The following is a 20249-nucleotide window of genomic DNA, read 5'->3' as shown; positions in this document are numbered from 1 at the left end:
GTTATTATCAGGCTCCTCTAGAAAACCCTTTTCAGCAGAAACACAATAATCCCCGCCTCACTGCACAGGATTGCCTGGTAGGGCTGGATAGTGCAATGCTGGAATGGATATGCGCTTGTTAGCACCCGACAGAACACACCGGGAAAGGGTCAGGAACTCTGGATCCAGCTGGGCCATGCAAAGTGTAACAGGGACTATAGAGAAGCGATTCATTCTCCACCAAGAGGCGTATAATGGAGAATACAGAGAAGGGAGAACTGTCTGTCCATATCCTTAGTCACCAGCTAAATCATAAATAAAATCAATAAATCACAAACATAAATGTTTAAATCATTAAACAGAATAAATCACTGTACAGGCACCAGTGAATCACTCCTCCCAACACTTCACCCCCAAGAAGGTCAGAATTATGCCCATTTTACAGAATTAAAAGCTTGAGGCATTGCAAGTTGAAGTGACTTATCCAGCATCAGGGATGACACACAGTCCTGGGTTTAGACCCCCACCTATGCTCCTAGCTGCAGGAATGGGCACTGAACCCAGGACTTTCCCGCTCCTAAGACACAAGTCCTGTCTACTTGAGCTACACAGGAACATTCCTTTGCTACTACTAGTAGTATGTTTTTTTTTATCTTCCAGGGGTCTACAACCACTCAGGGAAGTAAGAGACACAAAAGTCACTGCAAGAGACTGTGGTAAAAACACCTTTCATTTAAACAATGTTTTGAACAAGCTAAGAGAAACAGAAACCAAGGAAAGTACAAATCAACCAAAGGTAAAGTACAAATCAAATTAACTGGACAAAATAAATGAATGATGCACCCTCTTAATGGGAGTCCTCTTCCCAACTTGTTCCCAACCCCACAGACAGCCCAATATCTGAATCATGCCAAATGGTAGCAGCACATAAGGGACGGCATGGAGCACAAGTTCCCACACTGTAGTCTGTGAACCACTGGTGGCTGCAGAACACTTGCTGGTGGACCACAGACTGCTAGCTCTTCTCTTTTCCAGTCGCTAAATAGCCATGAAATAGTTTCTTAATGTTACTTTTCAGTGTAAGCAAATGCTGTAGTTGCAACAGGGATGTGAAGTGACAACCTCTCTATTAAAATGTTCTTCACACTGTGAAAGAGTTATAGAACCCTGGCATGAAGAATAAGGGATTGCCGGGGTTACTCGGTAGATATTCAAGTAACCGAGAAACAAGGGACTGTGATCTCAGCAAAAGGAACAATTAACACAGAGATCACCTGTTCACTAGTTAGGAGCAGGCACTTACCCTGCCTTTTGAGTTCCATGTGACAGTGGTCGCATTCTTTGCTGCTGGCTCAGAGTACAGCAAGGAGACATATCCTTCCTAGGAGGACAGTCTTAGATTGCAAGCTCTTTGGAGCAGGGACTATTTCTGTCTATGTGTTTGTACAGTGCCCAGCACACAGACCCCATAATAATAAAAGGCTTTATATCTCTTCCTTTTCACTTACAGCGAGCCTTGTCCATTGCACAGGATGGCATCCTAGACACCAACCCCTCCCACATGACAGGGCTATTGACCTTTTGTAACCCTGACCTTGGTCAGGTGACTGGGGCCCGGAAGTACAGTTCAGTCTCCAAGCAAGTCACACACTTGCTACACTGCGGTGGGGGTGGAATGCAGGTAGCTGCTGCCGCCCCACTCGAGCTCCCCCTCCTGTGTGGAGCCACCAGCAAAGCGATGGAGAGCTGGGAGGGGAAGCAGGGCAGTAGCAGCCTCTCCTGGTCAGAGCTCAGAACTACGGCTACTTTTTCCAGGCCCAGCTGCTTAAGGCCCGGGGCTGTTTGCTCTATGCCAATAACGTTCCCTGTCTTGCCTGGTGTAAAATACCCACAAGATACTCACAGACCTGCCAGTGCCTCAGAGGAGCCCCAACTGTACAGCACTAAGCAACTCCCTGGCAATTTGCCCCGAGTTCTGTGGGCACCCCCATATTTGCATATCCATGAGCATCCCCTGAGATCTGCTGAGCCTTGTAGCAGCATCCGCCTCAACTGAGGAACCGCCATGGTATGTTTGAGTCCTTCAGATGCGTGCCCTGCCTGCACTTGCAGGGAACGCTCAGCCAGAGGCCACAGTTTAGGTCTCTGCAGGCTGCACTTGTCCCTTAGGGGATCCCAGCTTTACAAGAGACAGAGCTGGAGTGACTTCCAGCTAGGCGAGCTGAGCTCCAAGCAGCCTGTCAGAAAAATAATGGCTATAAATAAAACATCAGCAAAATTTTATTCTATGCACCAGGCTCCAGCATCTTCCCCTCAGTCCAAGAGATATGGTTCACCATGCAGAGCTCAGCTGGGGCTTGTCCACAGGTTTGAATTAACTCTGCACCACACCCCTGTGGAAGCACTGCCAGGCCCTATGCATTAATGCCTGCTGGAGCTCCCAAGCAAATGGGGAGAGTGCATATTGCTATATCTTTTTCTCCTGTGTCCCCCAACCTCCTTAGGGTGCCTCCTATGCCAGGGGAGCTGATGGCCAGCCCCAGTGCTGGGGTGCACTGAGAGAAGTCTTTTGTTCCTTCCCCACCTTGTGCACCTGTATAGAGGGCCCATGCTGTGTGATTACTTTGTGTCAGTAGGTTCCACCTATTCAATGCATTTAATCAGCAACAGAACTGCCACACTGGGCAGCCCCAAACACTTGCTTAGACAGCTATGGAAACAGCAGCTCGGGAATGAATACAGCTAGAGGAAACTGGTTTTCTTTAACTGTTAGAGGTGACAAGTGAAGGAAAACAAAATTGGGATGGTGTTCTTGTTTGTGTCTTTATTATGGACAAAGCAGGGCTGAAAGGTGGGATTTTTTTTTCAGAAGATACATTTTTGATTGTTTTTACCTTAGAAATCCAGGCCTTGTCAAGCCTGGAAGATTCTATGGGTTCTCAGTGGTTCTCAGCCAGGGTCTGGAGCCCTCTGGGGGGGCTGCGAGCAGGTTTCAGGTGGGCTGCCAAGCAGGGCTAGCATAGACTGGGGCCCAGGGTAGAAAGACATTGGACTGGAGCCAGCTGCGGCCTAGGGTAGAAAGCTGAAGCCCAACCACATAGGGCTGAAGTCCAGGGCCCTGAGCCCCGTCACCTAGGGCTGAAGCCGAAGCCTGAGTAATGTAGCTTCATGGGGGGGCCCTGTGGCATGGGGCCCCAGGCAGTTGACCTGGTTGCTACCCCCTAATGCTGGCCCTGGTTTTTATATGCAGAAAACCAGTTATTGTGGCATACGTGGGCCATGGAGTTTTTATAGTATCCTGGGGCGGCCTCATAAAGAAAAAGGTTGAGAACCCCAAGGCTAGAGCACTAGTAGAATTCTGACATTGCCAGAGAGTAATTGAAAGGGGATTTTTACTTACATTGTTTAAAACTGTTTCATTTTTGTTAATGCCTGTCTAACACAGACCTCCATTCAACCAAAATTTCAGCACCCCTCTCCTCCTATGTAAAGATGCGGCAGATCGCAATAACTATCTGAGGTTGTCTCCCCCAAGAAGTCTTCCAGCAAAAGCAGGGACACTAGATTTGATATTCCTGATATATCTAAGGTAAACATGAGCAGAAAATACTAAGAAACTCCAAACCTTTCTCACCTATTGGGTCCACCATAAAGAAGCACAAAAGGACACAAACCCAATTTTAAAAAATCGTCTGCAGTGCTGTCAAGCTTTTTCTGCTTTCCCCCTTCAGTTCTGCTCAGTATCTACCTGCTGCTGTATATTTAAACTGAGTGAAATGCAAAGTCAGATCTGGAGAAGTCAGCCTTGGATTTCATTAGCTTGCTCAGAGACAACAAAATAAAAATAGGAAGTCTAGTGTTTTCTGCCACCCCCAGATTCTTGCTGTGTTGAGAGACTAGCTCATTAAGGCTGAATGCCAAGGTGAAAATAATTCCACATTTCTTTTTTACAAATTCGAATTGAATGCAATGTTGGTGAAAGGTTCCACATTGACAGCTCTGGGGGACTGAAGGTCTCTGTTTGGCTGGGTGCTGTACAGAGCAGGAAGAGCATGGGTCAAAGCTATTCAAGTCTTCCCCATACACTGCTCCCCAGCTGTGCAAATCATCTCCGACCCAGAAGGAGTCCTCTAGGATGGGAGGGTAGTACAGTCAGCCTGGTCAATTCAATCCTTGACCTCCCTGCTCAGAGTGCTGACAAGAAGGCCAATTAGTGTGATGAGTTTGTATGTGATGTGGGCAGCTGTCCATAGCAACTAGACTAAAACCGCCAACTCATTTCAATAATACCACTAACCAGCTATCAGATGGTTGTGATTGTCAGTCACTCCTGACCTAGACTGGATCTGAATTAGCATCCTAGACAGGTAAAGGCTTTGGCCCAGATTCACAAAGGTACTTGGGCACCTAACTCCCATTAATTTCACTGGGAACTAGGCACTTAAGCAGCTTTGTGAATCTGGGCCTTTATATCCCATTCCCAGTTCTCTGAGCAACCCACTTCCCTCAGATAGTGCGTTCCTTCCATGCTGTTTAAAATACAACTTGTCTGGGGGGATGCCTCTGGAATAGGATGTCTTCATTTACATTTACACCAACGTGGGTTTCAGATCATCTTTGAAGTTCACGATGGGCTGAGGCCTGCCATAAAGCTTTGCCCAGTGGGCTAGGAACCCACCAGGCTCTGGGTCTGTGTCAGTGGTGCAGCTGTCACTGGAGTCCCCAGGGCTGTGGAAGCAGATTTCACAGTGAGGCCTGTGGCAGCAGCTGAACGTCTCCTCCGAGCTGCTACTGGAGTCAGAGTCTGGATAAAGGCACAGGGAGGGCACAAGGGGTTGTTCCAGGTCCCTCCCAGCATCCCCCTGCTGCTGCTGGAGGCTGCGGGGACTGGAGGGATACAGCCGAGCATTGCAGTTCTTCACTTGGGCAGAGCCTTGGTGTTTGTTTGAAACTTGGCCGTTCCCTTCATGGCTTTGTTCGTCAGGCCAGTTCTTCCTATGCTTCAGCTGGAAGCTGCACATTTTGTCGATGACTGATGAGGAGGGTGATGGCTGATAGAGGAACCTTCCATCACTGGTGTCACCTGCTTTATCCAGAGATGTTTGTGTTAATCCATGACGGCTCCAAGTGCTCTGTCTGCTCTGTGTCCTGCTGACTGCCTTGTTTGTGAGACTCCACGCTTGTGGGGTCGTGGACGCAGGAAAGCAGGTGGAAGGTGGATGGACTGGGATTCTTCTTCTTCTTTGCCGTCTTGTCCTGTAAGGACTAAGGTAAGTGCAGATGCCTGTGTAACTCTCCCAGGGTCTCCAGGCTGCACTCTTTTCATGTTCTGCATTGTGGCTGGGTTGCCTAGGCCCCCTGGGTGATGCCTGGGCACTAACTATGCCGCCAATGCTCAGCTCTTGCAAGATTTCCTGCAACTTTTCACTGACCTTTGAGGGCTGCTCTTTGGTTGCTGCTGAGCTCTCTGGTTGCTCTGCTCTCCCATCAACTGCTGAGAGATTCTGGCTCAATGGTATTGGTGGATTGTCGATACATTTCTTGTTGTTTGGAGGCCTCCATTGCTCTTGGACATCCTTAGAGCTGTATTTGGAGATGTCCATAGGGTTACAAAACAGTGCCTCATAGCAACTAAGATCTTCTGGTGAAGTGTTTTGGTGCTTTATATGTTTATGGTTCTGGGTGATACCAACACAAACTTGTTTGCCAACAGACACTGGACTGCACTGTGTATCTGGGAGACTGGGACAGTGCCAAGGGTTCTGCTCTTGACCAGGAGGAAAATTGTCTCCATGCAGCCCTTCAGCTTCCATGGCACAGCCACTGGACTCAACATGGCTACCTGTGTTCTGAGGCAAGATGGAGAAGGATGTGGAAGGAACAGCGAGGCCCATCAAATCATAGCTGCACTCTGCAGACATCAGCCTCATCAGCTTCTCCTTAGCATTGTTCACTTGCTCCTGGAGGCTTTCGATCACAGCATTTTTCTGTAACAAATAAAAAAATTAATAAATACATCAAATTTGGTGCAGAAAACAATGCTAATACTGCATTAAGGTTGAGGATTTAAAGGCAAACAGGTCAGGAAGTCAGTCTGTTTTTCAGAGGAAATGCTAGAGTGGCAGTCTTTGGGCTTGTCTACTCTTGAAACACTACAGCAGCACAATTGCAGTGCAGACACTTACTACAGTGACGGAGAGGTTCTCCCATTGGCCTAGGTAATCCACCTCCTTGAGAGGCGATAGCTAGGTCAACAGACGAATTCTTCCATTGACCTACTGCAGGTGCGGGAACTAGAGGTGCTGGGGGTGCTGCTGCACCCCCTGGCTTGAAGTGATTTCCATCATATCCAGCGTTTACAGTTTGGTTCAATGGCTCTCAGCTCCCCTACTATAAAAACCAGCTCCCCTGCCTAGTGCTGACTATACCGTGGGTTAGGTTGACTTAACTACGACGCTCAGGGAGTGGATTTTTCACACCCCTGAGCGATGTAGCTGGAGCAACTTAATTTGTGAGTCTAGACCTGGTCTTTGAGCTGTCTATATAGAATAGATGAATGTCTTAGAGACAAAAAAGTGGGACATTAAGAAAATGCAGCAGGAAAAAAATTGCTCCACTGGGGCCTACTTACTGGAAAGCAAACCATTACACTGCAGTACAGAAATGGCACTTCTTTGTACAGATTGGAGAATCCAGATACAATCATTCAAAGTTCCATATAGAAGTGGGACAGCTCAGTGGTTTGAGCATTGGCCTGCTAAACCCAGGGTTGTGAGTTCAATCCTTGAAGGGGCCATTTAGGGAACTGGGGTAAAAAAAAAGTTTGGGGATTTGTCCTGCTTTGAGCAGGGGGTTAGACTAGATGATCTCCTGAGGTCCCTTCCAACCCTGATATTCTAGCTTCTAAAATTCCAGTCTTGCACAGTTCTACCCTATTAGCTTCTAGATTTTAAATAATTATAGTTTGAAATAGCAGAATCACATATCTTTAAAATGAAACATGAAGCATGTGCAACCTGTTCCTTTCCTAGCTGCACCTCAACATGTCCTTGAACATTTGCAAGATGTGGGTATTTGAGAGATTGCATATAGAAACATTTGCACCAATTACATTGGAACATAATGTTGTTCTAACAGCCAAAGCACTTCTGGTGGTATAATTTGGAGAAAGCTGAAAGGGAGTGGGAGCTGGAGACCTTTTGGGATAGGACGCATCCCCTCTAAATTAGATCTTTGTGTGAGCTCCAAAAAATCAGGCCAGTTTTCTGCCAGTTGCCCTAATTTATGCATCAGGTTTGATAAATCTGGGAAAAAGAGGTAAAATCATTTAAAAAAATTCCTTTCCATGTATTATTTCTTGAGGAAAGCTGATGCAATGGGAAATCTCCATTTTGATCGATTTGTGACAGAGGGTATTCTAACCTACAAATCCTTCAGCAGACAAAGCAGGAGGCGGGGAGGGAGTACAGCAGAGGGAGGACAACAGCTGCTGGCCACTGAGCCAGAGGGAGATCAATGGCTGGGACTGCTCTTTCCACTAGCACGAGCTGCTTTTGAGTGCAGATTACCTCAGTAAGCAGCCGTTGCATGGAGTTCTTCTCCCCTATCAGCTGGCAGATCTGCTCTTCACTGTACATGGAGTGGAAGCTCTTGCTGGGGCTGGAAAAATATTTTGCCATGTGGCTAATGGTTTGGTTCTGTTCTTCCTCAAAGGCTTTCCACTGCCTGAGCTGTTGAGTGCAAACATCCATTATATACACATGAAATATATATACACGTAGAGAGACAGACAGATAGATGCAGACAGAGACACACACACACACAAAGAGCAGGGAGAGACAAAGAGAGGGCGTGACACAGACATGCACAGAGACAGAGACAAAGGGGTAAATTCACACACGCGCGCCTTGATCCTCCCCTCACCCCTCACCCCCATCCCTGTGTAGCCTTTGGTTTTGGCTGCTTGTGTAGACAGTTAGATCCTGCCTATGCTACAGTCTTTAACTGTGTTGTAAACCAGGGCCCCTCTGAGTCAGAAATAGACAAAGATAATGTCTCACACACACTTTCTTAATCTTGAATCATGAATGATATGTTGAAAACCAATACCACTCAATATCAGCTTTTTTTTCCCTGGTGTCAGAATGAAAACCTAGTGCATTCAGGCTCCAGCTGTTCATCTATTTCAGATGAATGATGGAAGAGCAAAACTATTAGGAAAATCAAGCCGACAAAACAAAAGGTGAATTACAAAGCTTGAGCTAGATAAAAAGCTCAAGCTCTCAGATCAGCAACAGAACAACTGTGCATGCAGGAACTCTATGATAAATTGCATGGTGCAGCTCAATAGCTGGAAATCAGCTCCTCCTTCACTACTTGAAAAGATATTATTATTTGAATAGCACCAACAGAATGCTAGGCACTTTACCGAGAGGATCTGCTCCCTGTTTCAAAGAGCTTACAGTCTAGCTAATCAGGACAATTCCACTGCAGCAACTGATTCCTGACACAGCTGATCTATCACAGAGCAACTTCCAGCCCTCCCTAGACAAAGTTATTGAGGACATGAGGTCCTGAAGAAGAAACAGGCACCTGACCTGACCTCACAATATCAGGAAGAAATAAAGGTGGGAATTATTCACAAATATTTGGGTATAAAATGTAATTACTTGTTATGCTTCAGTTTTCACATGAATTCTGCTACTGAGAGGAACATAAGAATTGCCAGCCCTAGTCCACTATCTTGTCTCCAACAATGGCAAGTACCAAGGATTTCACAGAATGGTGCAAGAAACCTTGTAATGGACAATTATGGAATAATTTGCTTATTGCAAACGTTTCTGCCTAACCCTTGTCAGCAGTTGGCTTTTGCCTTGCAGAATGAGGGTTTATACATTTATGTATCACAGATAGCAACTGTGGATGTTTTCATTATCAATTTAAACGCCAATCCTTTTAAAATCCTCCTAAGTTCTTGGCCTCTGTGATAACTAGTGGCAGTGAGTTCCATGGGTTAATCATACAATGGGCTTTTTCTTTAAATGGGTTGTATTAATCCTGTATTATGAGAGTAAAGAGGAACACCTGATTTACCCTCTCTCTGCACTTCATTATTTTATGTACTTCTGTTATGATATGGAATCTTAAACAGGTATTTTTAAAAAATTGCACTAGCTTTAAAAAAAAAATGTTTACATGCATATAGTGCTGGTGAAAGGCACTGGATCAACAGCCCTGGAGAGTGACTGCCTTTAACCAGAGAACATGAACTACCCAGGAAGCAACAGCAGGTCAATTTTCCTCTATTCCACCCGTATCCATGTGCCTCAGTCATAAACAAAAGATACCTTCCCTAGGAATGAAAGGGGAACTCAGTGGTCCATTCAGTGCTTTCCCCTTTGAGACTGCAAGCATCAGTTGTGATGGTATCTTTTGTGATGTGGTCTGTTGTCCACTAATTAATTTTTCATGGGCTATCAGAGATGACCTTTGGCACTACTAACCTAATCCAGATTAAAAGAGACACCCTAAAGTGATAGGCTCTGTAACCCCTTTAGTTAATTTTTCCCCTGTCCCGGGAATCTTGCTCCAATGATCTGGTCCCCACTCCACTGTCTTGATCAATTGCTTTCACAGCAACATATTCTCCTCCTCCTGTTCTTCCTCATCATTTGACCACCAGTGTCCTCATCAGAGCAGGTGGAAGGTAACAATGCAGCATGCACCATACTGAACTGACAGCCCAGGGAGACAGACTACCCAATCTGGGAAAGGAAGAGAGAGGAGCGAAGGCAGGGTTCACTCAGGTGATTTTATAGGGAGAACTGTCATCTAGTGGTAGAAGATGGAAACTGAACATCAAAAGTTCCAGGTTATATTCTGGCTCTGACATGAATTTGCTGTGTGGGCTCAGGCAAACTGCTGCCTCTCACTGTGCTTCCATTTCCCCATCTGTAGAATGGGGCTCACAGACCTCCCCAGGATTGTGAAGTTTAATTCATGTTGATGAAGCTCAGGAGTGAGGGCGCTAGAGGAGGGGAAAGCACTATCTGGGTGGATTCTTTAGGGAGTAGCAGATTTTAGTGTTTGAGACAGAAGGGCCTCAAAGTGGGGAACACAAAGTAAGGTAGCCAAAGTGCCTCACCATCTGGCTGAACAGAACAGAAGGGTATTTGTCACCCCTCTCTGTAGCTTCCATATTTCACTGAGGACAGAACTGGGCTTGGGGAGTGATGCAAGTACCAGATGGGAGGAATCATCATGCAGAGCAGGAATGAGCTGTGGGTAGGCAGAAAGAGCAGGAGGTTCTGTAGGTTAGGACTGAGGTGTTTTGGTGCAGCTGTGTGGGTCTCACAGACAGAGTAACAGGGGGGGCTGCAGGTCAAGATTGAGGGGTGCTGGCAAATGCACTCGTACAGACCCTCTCTTTCCTGGGCCTGGTTTAAGACAGTTCTATCTCTGTTCCTCCCTCCCTGGCTCATTCCCTTGAGCCCTCAACTCCTTAACCAATATAGAAACCAACCACCATCCATTTCTTCTTTTCTCTCTTCTTATAGCAACCTGCAGATTGTATCCATTAACACAGACAGACTGTGGCCTAGCACATCAGATTCCTCCTGAAATACACAGGAAGCCCCGTCAATAGCTTTTCTTAAAATAGCTCCCACTCCTCCCCCTCCCACACTGGAGAGCTGGGCTTTACTATCTGAGTGTGGAGAAGAGCAGAGGTCCCAGGGGACAGCAAAACCCACTGTCAGCCCAGGAAGCATCAGAGCCCGGTGAAGCTGCCTGCCTGCATTGCAGCACGCAGGCTCGCTCACTGACCTGCTTCTCTGGAAGAGGAACACTATGGCAGAGAGAGAGAGAAGGACAAGAGAGATGGAGTAGAGGCTGTAAGGTGCTCAGTACTATGATGATGAGTGTGGTATAAGAACCTCAGCAGAACAGATTAGATTCACCAGCAGTAACCAATCCCGTTGTCCAATTCCATGTGCACAACTGCCCGTTGATGGACCTTTGCACCCATGTATAGTGCTGGGCTCACTCTCTTGTATTATGACCTCTGATTCAAACACCAGTATTCCCTGCAGGGGTATCATATTGACCAAATCCAGTGGCGGTTGGTAGTCACAAGTCTAGGGGTGGCTCCAAGGGCTGCCCCTCCCATCGCTGCTTGTCAAGGCAGAGGAGGGGAGAGCAGAGGACTAGTAGGGTGGGGAAAACTGCCAAATTCACCCCTTCCATGGCAGGAACAGCCCACAGCTACCAGAGAGCTAGAAAAACAACTAGTGTCTCCTTTGAAGCCTCTTGCCCATCTGCCTGCTCCTCTCCCACTCCACAAACTCCTCTGGTGGCTCCTAGAGCACCCTGGCTTTGCTATGGGAGCAATATGTGGGGAGGTGGTCACCTACCCAGGGGAGAAGCAGATGGCAGTGTCCACTTCTTTTACCAAACCCCATAAATAAGGGGCAGAGCCACAGAGAGGAAAGGGGGAGAGGAGGAGATTAGCAGAGACACCAGGGCCCTGTGGGAAGTGGAGGAGGGGTCAGAACACCAGGAACATGAGGGAAAGGAGGCACCATTAAGGACTGGGAGGAGACGCATAGCTACTGGATTCTTGGGGGTTGACCAGAAGGACAGAGCTGCTATGGACTTGGGGATTAAGTAGATGGTGGTGTGAGTTACCCTGGATATTTTGAGGGAGTGGCAGGAGGCATTGGAAGGAAAGTGATCTTGTGGATTCGTGGATGGAGGCCATGTGGTTACTGTGGTTGTCCAAACTCCCTGGAACCAGAGCTTCAAATCCCACAAGGTCTGGCTCAGTTCTTCAGTTTCTGAGCCACTTTGGTCCAAACAGGAGAATGCAGTGTCACTTTTTTGGGTGATATTTTAGTCACTATTTATCAACATTTAATTGAAATAGTATTCAAAAACTTGAAGTGCAAGGTTTAATTTACTGGAAAAAAATTGCAGACCTGAGGTCCTGTGCGCTCTGCAGACACCACAGATCCCCAGGAACGTAAGGACAGGGATAAACCCCAACTTCCTCCCCTAACCCCTTCTGGGGTGCTCGGCAAACACATTCCAGTCTGGTATGTCCTGTAAGGAAGGCATTCCTGCATTGTTTGCAGGGCTCAGATTTGGAAGGAAGCAGCAGTACAGCATACCACCTCCTTTCCCAAACCACCACTTTCTCTTCCAGATTCTTAGCTTTCAGTCAAGAAGGAACCAAGCCCAAGGAGTCTGGTATAAATGAGTGTAATATAAATGCTTAAAACCAGAGGCCCCAAAACTCATTTCACTCAAGCCACTGACTAGCAAACAGACTGGAAAGATTTTTTAGTTGCTACCACCTTGGTTGGATTTGACCTGATGACCAGCAGTTAAAGATGAAAGGCTCCATATCACAACTCCAGCCTCTGAGCCAGCTGGAGCTTCCGCCCAGACTTTGTGTATTTGTATTGTTGTGCTATCCCAGAAGAAAAAGAGAGTGAGCATTTCAGAACACATTATCTACGAGAGCTCATATCTGAGGAGACCTATCAGGCCAGGCCTTTAGAACACAGTCTGTTTCATACCTGTGGAACAAAGATGAAGCAATTGATTGTGGTCGTACAGATGAAGATGCCTCCAGATGTAAAACCAAAGACCAGGTTGTGCCAAGTGTAGAAAAACCAGTTAACTAAAAAAACTGTCCCAGCAGCAAGGAAAATGAGGTTGACCCCAACAATGAGGATCAAGGACTGATTCACTGGTGGAGCACTGACATTATCTGTCAGACCAGCCAGGTACGTCCCATATATCAACAGGATGCTCTGGAATCAGAAAATAGGGATAAGGGGTTTGGTTTAGGAGAAGAGGTTTTACAGATTTCCAGAGTGAAGAAAATTACTGTATGTCACAGTCTTTCCCCCAACCCATACTGAGCCAATGAAGCTCAGATACATTCAGTGCAATTTTAATTAACACTCTTTGATCTATAATGCAGAAATTCAGTTTGATATGGTAGCTCGGCAGCAAATACTCAGCATGTTGCTGCAGGTCAGAATTGAGGTGCATAGGCAGAGCTGGATGGAGACAGGGGCAAGACTGGAATAATAGGGGGTGCTGCAGGTCAAGACTGAGAAGTATTAGTAGAATTGTGAGGGGGGAGTCTAGGATTAGATTGACAGAGAGTGCTGCTGATCAGAACCAATAGTAAGAATTGTAAAGGAGCCCAAAATGGAACGGAGTCCTGGAAAAAGAACACCAAAGACTGACAGACAGAAACTCCTTAAAGGAAGAAAAAGAAACAGAAGAAATTAGTTCTACCATCAAAGAACGATGAGTCTAACTCCAAGAAAACAGAGAGGAGCCATCTGTAAATTGAAAAAAAAAAAAAGTGGCAAAAGAGGAAGAAACAGGAAATAGTGGACTGGAGAAAGAGCAGAAAATGGTGCATATTTTAAGGAGAGCTCTGGGAAACTATTGGCCTGTAAAGTACAATTATTTTCTCTTCTCTTCTGTAAAATTTCCTGAGTGTTGGTGGAAGGTGCTGAAGGGAGCACGCAGTCGGGGGCGGCGAGTTATATGGGACCGTGGTGCCCATGCTCCAGCAATATTCAGGGCATGGGGGCCTGGCTCCACCAATGTTTGGGGCCGGGTCTCTCCCCCGGTCCTGCCTGCCGCCCCCACACGCCTCCTCTGCGTGTCCCTGCCTGCACCCTGGGCAGCAGACTGCTGCCCCCTGCATCTCTGCGCTGGGCTCTGCTGGCTCCCGGCATCAACTGCCACTACAGGGTCCTAGTGCCCCCCAACCACTAGTGCCAGGGCAGGCTGACCCTGCCCCTGCCCCTCTACCTCGGACGGACAGACTCTTCCCTTTTGCAGTGGGACCCTCCACCAGCACAGGGGGCTTCCCCGCCCACAGTCACCGCCTCTGCCCCACGCTGGGCAAGGGGCAGCCCCATCCCCCACCCCCAGTGAGGCTACAGTGAGGGGCAGCAGCAGAGGAGGAGGCACACATGTGATGGCAGCTCCCCCGGCCTGGCACCCACCACAGGGGAGGTGAGGGGGCTTCCTGGACCTGAGAGGGGTCCTAGGAGCATGTGCAGTGACAGTGGTGTGAGGTGAGTGTGCTGCTGGCAGGGAGAGGGCTGGAGGGAGTCCTCCTCTCTGGCCTCAGCCTTGGGCAGCCTGCCTGCACCCCAAACTCCTCATCCCTGGCCCCACCCCACCCCACCCCAGAGCCCACACCCTCAGCCAGAGCTCTCACCCCCCACAGCCCAACCCTCTGCCCCAGCACTGAGCCCCCTCCTGCACTGTAAACCCCCTCATCCCCAGCCCCACCCCACAGCCCACACCCCCGCATCCCAATCCTCTGCCCAAGCCCCTGATCCCCAGCCCCACTCCAGAGCCCTCACATTTTTACATTATTTTAAAATATATATATATTGGCTTACAAGGCAGGTGTCGGGGGAGGGGCGGAACTTTGACCCGTTCTGGGCACCATCAAAAAATATACAAACCTGCCACCCCTGCACGCAGTCAATCGACACTCTGCCCACAGAACAGGAATAGTGACAGTGCAAACTGCCCCCTCACCATGCCTTGTAATGAGCATGAGCCTGCCGGGAGGCTGGATGCTCATCAGCCTGGAGAGGCCATCTTTATGGGCAAGAAGGGAGTTCCGCTTCGAAGACCATGACTCCTGGTGGCCTCTCTGCTGGGATTGCCACTAGTTCAGTTCTGATGGTGCTTCTGCGGTGTTGATGTCTGTCTCACTAGGAACTGGACCGAGACTCAAATTCATTCATACACACCATCAAGCAGACATTGCACTATCACAGTTTTCAGCCACAAGCTACCTGTGAACTCGTGACAAAAAGGTGAAAAGCTCTATAGCCAATTTCTAGTCCCCGAGCCAGAATAGGCAGCCATCTATGTTCCATTTAAAACTATGTAATTGTCCTGGCAACAATATCTAGGGGACAGATTAAGGTACCATCTTGTGGCAAACTGGGATGTTGCTCTAATGGAACAAGTACAGGACAGATGCAAAACTCCTGGGTTCTAGAAAGGGCTTTGCTACTGATTCTATGTGCAACCTTGGGCAAGTCACTCCATTTCTGCGCCAGTAAAATGGGGATAGAATACTGAACTGCCTCCCAAGGGGTTGAGAATGTTAATGCCCTTAAAGATAAGGAGTGACATATGTACACAAAGGGACTGATTCTGTTCTCACTTACATTGGTGTAAATCAGGCTTAATTCCAGGGAAGACAATGGAGCTACATGGGTGTGAAACCCTGCAGATGAGACCAGAGACAGGCTCAGTGAATTATTAAACATGGGCAGCTGGCATCAGGAAAGAGAATATTTTATTTTTAAAAGCAAGAACAGTAAGAGTTCATAGAGGCCAATGACTGTAAAGATAATCCCTCTGGATTTGAGGAAAATTTAATACAGAACAGGAGCAAAGTAGCTGATGTAGATGATCAACACATATGATATCAAGGAGAGCAGCCAAGTAATTGCTTATATCTTGAGTATTTAAGGGACTTGCACATAGAAGCCAATCAGTCTGCCAATGGGGTTTTGGATCATAAATGCCTAAATCCCTTTTGAATATGAGATTAAGGCTATGTCTACACTGCACTTCCATTGTTAAAACTTTTGTTGCTCAGGGGTGTGAAAAAAACCACCCCCTGAACGACAGAAAGCGCCGGTGTGGCCAGCACTTTGTCAGCAGGAGCCACACTCCTGGTGATGAAGCTACTGCCCCTCGTTTGGGGTGGTTTTATTTTGTCACTGCGAGAGCTCTCTTCTGGTGACAAAGAGCAGCTACACTGCGCACCTTACAGTGGTGCGGCTGCAGCGGCTGAAGGCTAGACACTGCCTAAGGCTCCTGGATACCATGACCTAAATTCCTAAGCACCTCAGCAATGTCTAAATACTTTTTTAAATCTGGCCCTTGGATGCCTTAGTTTTCCCCACCTGTAAAATGGGGTTAATGTATATTTGTAAAACCCTTTGAGGTCTACAAATGAAAAGTGCTATGTAAGAACTAAAATCTTGTCTACACAGGGAAATTTACCACTGTAATTATATTGCTATGTCAGTACTACTCCCTGCGTGGCACTCTTATTCTACAATAGGAATGGCCACACAGGAAATCAAACCAGTATAACTACAGCAGTATAATTAAACTGGTATAATTATGTTAGTAAGTTTTCCCATGTAGACAAAACCTAAATGGTTATTATTAATATTGTTCTGTTGCACAGACTCAGGGTCCCCTACCCCAGCTGTGCAATTTGTCTATGGGTTCATGGAAGTAGTGAGTTTTAAGGAGAGATCTGAATGAGGTGAGAGATGTTGTTTTGCAAACAAAGAGAGAGAGATGGTTCCAAGCATAAGGGGTAGCAAGGAAAAAAGCATGAAGATGAGACTGAGAGAAAGATACAAAGGGGACTTTTGTGAGGGAGTCTTGGCAGGGGAGATGGGTAACAGCAACAGCGAAAGAGAACACAGAAGCAGAATTGAATGGGAATGGGAAGAACCTTCAAGATGAGCACGAGAACCTTGAATTTGAAGGTGAGAGGCAGCCAGGGAAGGGAGTAAAATGGCCAGAGTATTAGGGGAGGAAGAGAATTTTAGCAGCAGCAGCATTTTGTAGCTAGACTGGAGGGAGGTGAGATGAGATGCAGGGATGAATAGAGAGGTTACATACCTTAAACCCTAAAATGAGAATGAGCCAAAGTTCGGAGTAGAGAGACGCGCAGAACTGCATCCTACCCACCGAACAGGTCATGCCCTTGTCAGTCACCTGGGAGGCAGTCAGAACACAGAAATGAAGGCTCCTGCTCCAGCCCATAGGGATGGACAAACAGACAAATGGATACATGGTTTAGGGGGTGTCTAAGCACAAATTTCAAAGTGGAAACGTGAAAGCTGGTCTAACGACTGGGAAAGTGCTATTGAGAGCAGAGAATTCAAGGAGGAAAGATACCCAGCTTCGGTATTCATCTGCCAACATGCTCATTAAGCTTCAGTTTTCAAATTTCTCTGCACCTGCCACTGACTCGCCAGTCTCCCATGCTGGAGAGCTGCAGAATCCAGGTCATGCTCTCTGCAGAGCAGACAGGGCATTGGTTAGAACTTATAATGGTAGCAAATCAAAGCTCTGGAACCAGATCCTCCTGTCCAGCTTCAGGCATGTTTGGCTGGAACTCCGCAAATGGCCTCTGTCTCCATAAGGGTCCAACCCTAACCCCAGTTTACAACACCTCACACCTCTGAGGAAGATCAGCTCCAAAATTTGTGGCTTAGAAACTTCTCTAAAACAACCCCTTCCATCTTTCATGCCTGCAGAGATCTGCTGGGCTGAATAATAGCATGACAGACACAAAGGTGCAGTGTTCAGCCTCTTGCTATTGTCCTCTTACCCTCAGGGATGCACTGAAGCTTTGGAAACACTGAACTGGATCAGAGACAATCCATGTTGTGAGCAGCATGGCATCTGCCAGCACCAGCACCACCACCACCACCAGCAGCTGGAGGTCTTTGATAATCTGCAACACACAGAAGGGTCAGTGTTATGGTTCAGGGATGAGCTGCACCTGTGACCTCTGTGGCTCTTCATGGGCTCTTTCAAATGACAGGTCTATACTGCCCCTTCCCCCAGAGTGGAATCCCACAATTCACCCTACTGATTTAAAATAGACCATTTTTGACAGCGCCTCCTGTTTCTCAACCATATTATGTGCAGCAGGTCCAACTTGGTGTTGCTCCTGCTCTAGAATCCTCCCTGGGAGCAGTGAATACAGTGACAGAAAACAGCTTGTTCCAAAACAGAGTATGGTTTATTTATCCATAGGGACATTGCAAGCAGAAAGAAAAAGGTTAAAAATAACAAAAGCCGATATACACATATTGTCTTACCTAAGCTTGGCCTTACCTGCATGTTTAGGTAGGCCCCCCATTTATCTTGGGGCCCCAGCACCTGGAGACTATGTTACCGTCAGTCTCCCCGTTGACCCGCTGTCTCGCCTTTCCTCTGAGGCTCCGTTTTTTAATTGCTTCAAATCTTATTGTTTGAAAGTTCCCACCTCAAAGCCCTGGGATTTCAAGCTGGAGACTAACCTCGGACTGCAGGACTAGCCAAATCCCAATTTGTGAAGGTAAACGTCAAAGGCATTATCTCCTCCCTTGTACGTCTGCCTATGGCTGTCTACACCCAGTAGCCTTTGGTACATGCAGTCCAAAGTTAGCTCAAACTGATTTAGCACCTTCGTTCCCCTTTGCACAGCAACAAAATAACCCCCAAGTCCACACAGATATATAGATAACATTCATAAAATCAATACAGATAATTCCCACATTCTTCCCAGTCGGCATGCCCCCTTTTGTCCTGTGCTGCACAGAGGTCTTCAGAACCCTCCCCCAGCAGAAAGAGGGTCTGCTCCAGCCCTTCCTGAAGTGGTTGCACCAGGAGAGGGGAGTCAGGAATACTTGCTGACATTTGTTTCACTCGTTTTTATATTAAAAATAACTAGAAAAAACAAAAATGGCTCTGAAGAAAAACCCAGGTCCAAACAGCTCCAAACTACAAGTATGATTGGAGATCCAAACCCAGATCCAGACCATATCTCACAAAGAGCTTTCTCTCTTTAAGGATCTGATCCAAATCCTTGGATCTGACTCTTTCTCTAACCTCCCAAAAATTAGAATTGTTCCAAATCCAGGTCTAAATTCTGAAGCGTGGATGTATCATCATTAAAACAAAGTTTGGGAACAAGATCCAGATGTTTGAGCTTAGGGCCTCCCCCCAGTGGTGCTGAAAACTAAGTGCTAGGCCACCAACCCAGAGACTGAGCTCTGGCAGGGCCGGCTCCAGGAAGCACGTGCCTCAGGAAGCACATGCTAAGGGGGGCAGCATTCCGTCCATTCTTGGGGCGGCACAGTCCGGGAGGCTTTTTTTTGTTTTTTTTGTTTTGCTTCGGCAGTTCGGCCTCCTGGTATCTTTTTCCAGAGAGTGAACTCTGGAAAAGACACTTGATTTACATCCCACCCCCAGAGGATACGTGAGCAATGCCCTGCAATAGAGCTGGTTGGATAATTCTCTTGTAAATAGGGTGACTAGACAGCAAGTGTGAAAAATCGGGACACGGGGTGGGAGATAATAGGCGCCTATAGAAGAAAAAGCCCCAAATATCAGAACTGTCCCTATAAAATAGGGACATCTGGTCACCCTAGTTATAAAGAAACTTCAGTCCCAGCCAGCAAAGGTAGGGCACCCAGAGGTCTTTGCTTAAAGGACAGTTGAAAATATTTTTATTCTACCTACCATGACCTGAGCTCGGGCTTGGGGTTTCCCCAGCAGCAGAAACTGGCAATTTCATATGACACCGAAATCTGCAGAGGGTGTGCTGGAAAAAGCTGGTACTAAGTGATTTTCAGATATTTTTTGTTTTGTAAGAGATGTATTTTCTTCTTTCTTAAAATATTTGTATATGAATTTAGTGCTGGTAGAAGGCGCCAACCCAACACTCCTGGAGTCTGGCAACCTCTATCCACAGGATGAGCAGAAAGCATGGGTAGCGGCAAGGCAAACTTACTTCATTCAATGTTTCACTAAAGAAGACCCCTCTAGGAGTGAGAGAAGGGAGTTCTGTCTCCATGACCTCATTGATGTGCGATTAACATGAAGAGGACCTACAAATGGCAATCCTGCTGGTGGGTTTTGTGATGGGGACACTTGGACAGTGTAAGAAACCATCAACTCATTTCACAAAGGGACCAGTGATTATCACCAGATGGGCATGCCCCACCTGGCAGGAGAACAAATGCTTTAGATAAGTCAGGTATCTAAACTCCTCCTCCCTCCTCTCTGTTCTATGGGCCTGATTCTCCACTGCCTTGCTGCTCGTGTCATTTCCACTATTCTGATTTGGTAGCATTTTACCCCTGCTTTTCACAAGTGTAAATGACTGCACAAGGCAGTGGGGAATGAGGTCCGGTCTAGCTAGGTTTTACTCTGTGCCTGTGATGCTGGTATCTAAGTGCCTGAAGCGCTATATTCCCACTGTCGGTCCTATGCGTCCTGGCATTCCCTATTATCTCTCATTTCAAGCCCATCCACATTCTGCAAATGATTCATGGACCTTGTAGAGTATGGTTTTTGTCAAGCATTTTCCTTTGCTTCTCAGTGCAGCCCATGCGGAGAGCCCCAGCACCTCACAGGTGAGGAGCCTCTGTGTTCCAGTGCACGGGGCATGTACTGCGAGTACT

At 47.1% G+C, this 20249-nt stretch overlaps 1 protein-coding gene across 4 annotated transcripts in view; it reads right to left on the bottom strand.

The window, feature by feature from the left end:
* Positions 1-691: 691 nt before the first annotated feature.
* The window catches only part of GPR156 (G protein-coupled receptor 156), a 37926-nt gene continuing 18368 nt past the window's right edge, over positions 692-20249 (bottom strand). For 3 of the 4 annotated variants that reach the window (XM_054043056.1, XM_054043049.1, XM_054043072.1), the window contains 5 exons: positions 17405-17530; positions 16690-16785; positions 12558-12794; positions 7548-7709; positions 692-5966 (listed from right to left, as the gene is read on the bottom strand). In XM_054043056.1, coding sequence (XP_053899031.1) covers positions 4569-5966; positions 7548-7709; positions 12558-12794; positions 16690-16785; positions 17405-17530 — 2019 coding nt within the window. In that variant the 3' untranslated portion in view covers positions 692-4568. The remainder of the gene's footprint in view (positions 5967-7547; positions 7710-12557; positions 12795-16689; positions 16786-17404; positions 17531-20249) is intronic. The other variant, XM_054043064.1, reaches the window with a different exon arrangement.

This window comes from Malaclemys terrapin, chromosome 1 (genome assembly GCF_027887155.1).
Source record: "Malaclemys terrapin pileata isolate rMalTer1 chromosome 1, rMalTer1.hap1, whole genome shotgun sequence".
NCBI classification, from domain to species: domain Eukaryota; kingdom Metazoa; phylum Chordata; order Testudines; family Emydidae; genus Malaclemys; species Malaclemys terrapin.
The sequence above is the reverse complement of the archived record's forward strand: the minus strand, read 5'-3'. Positions and strand labels throughout refer to the sequence as shown.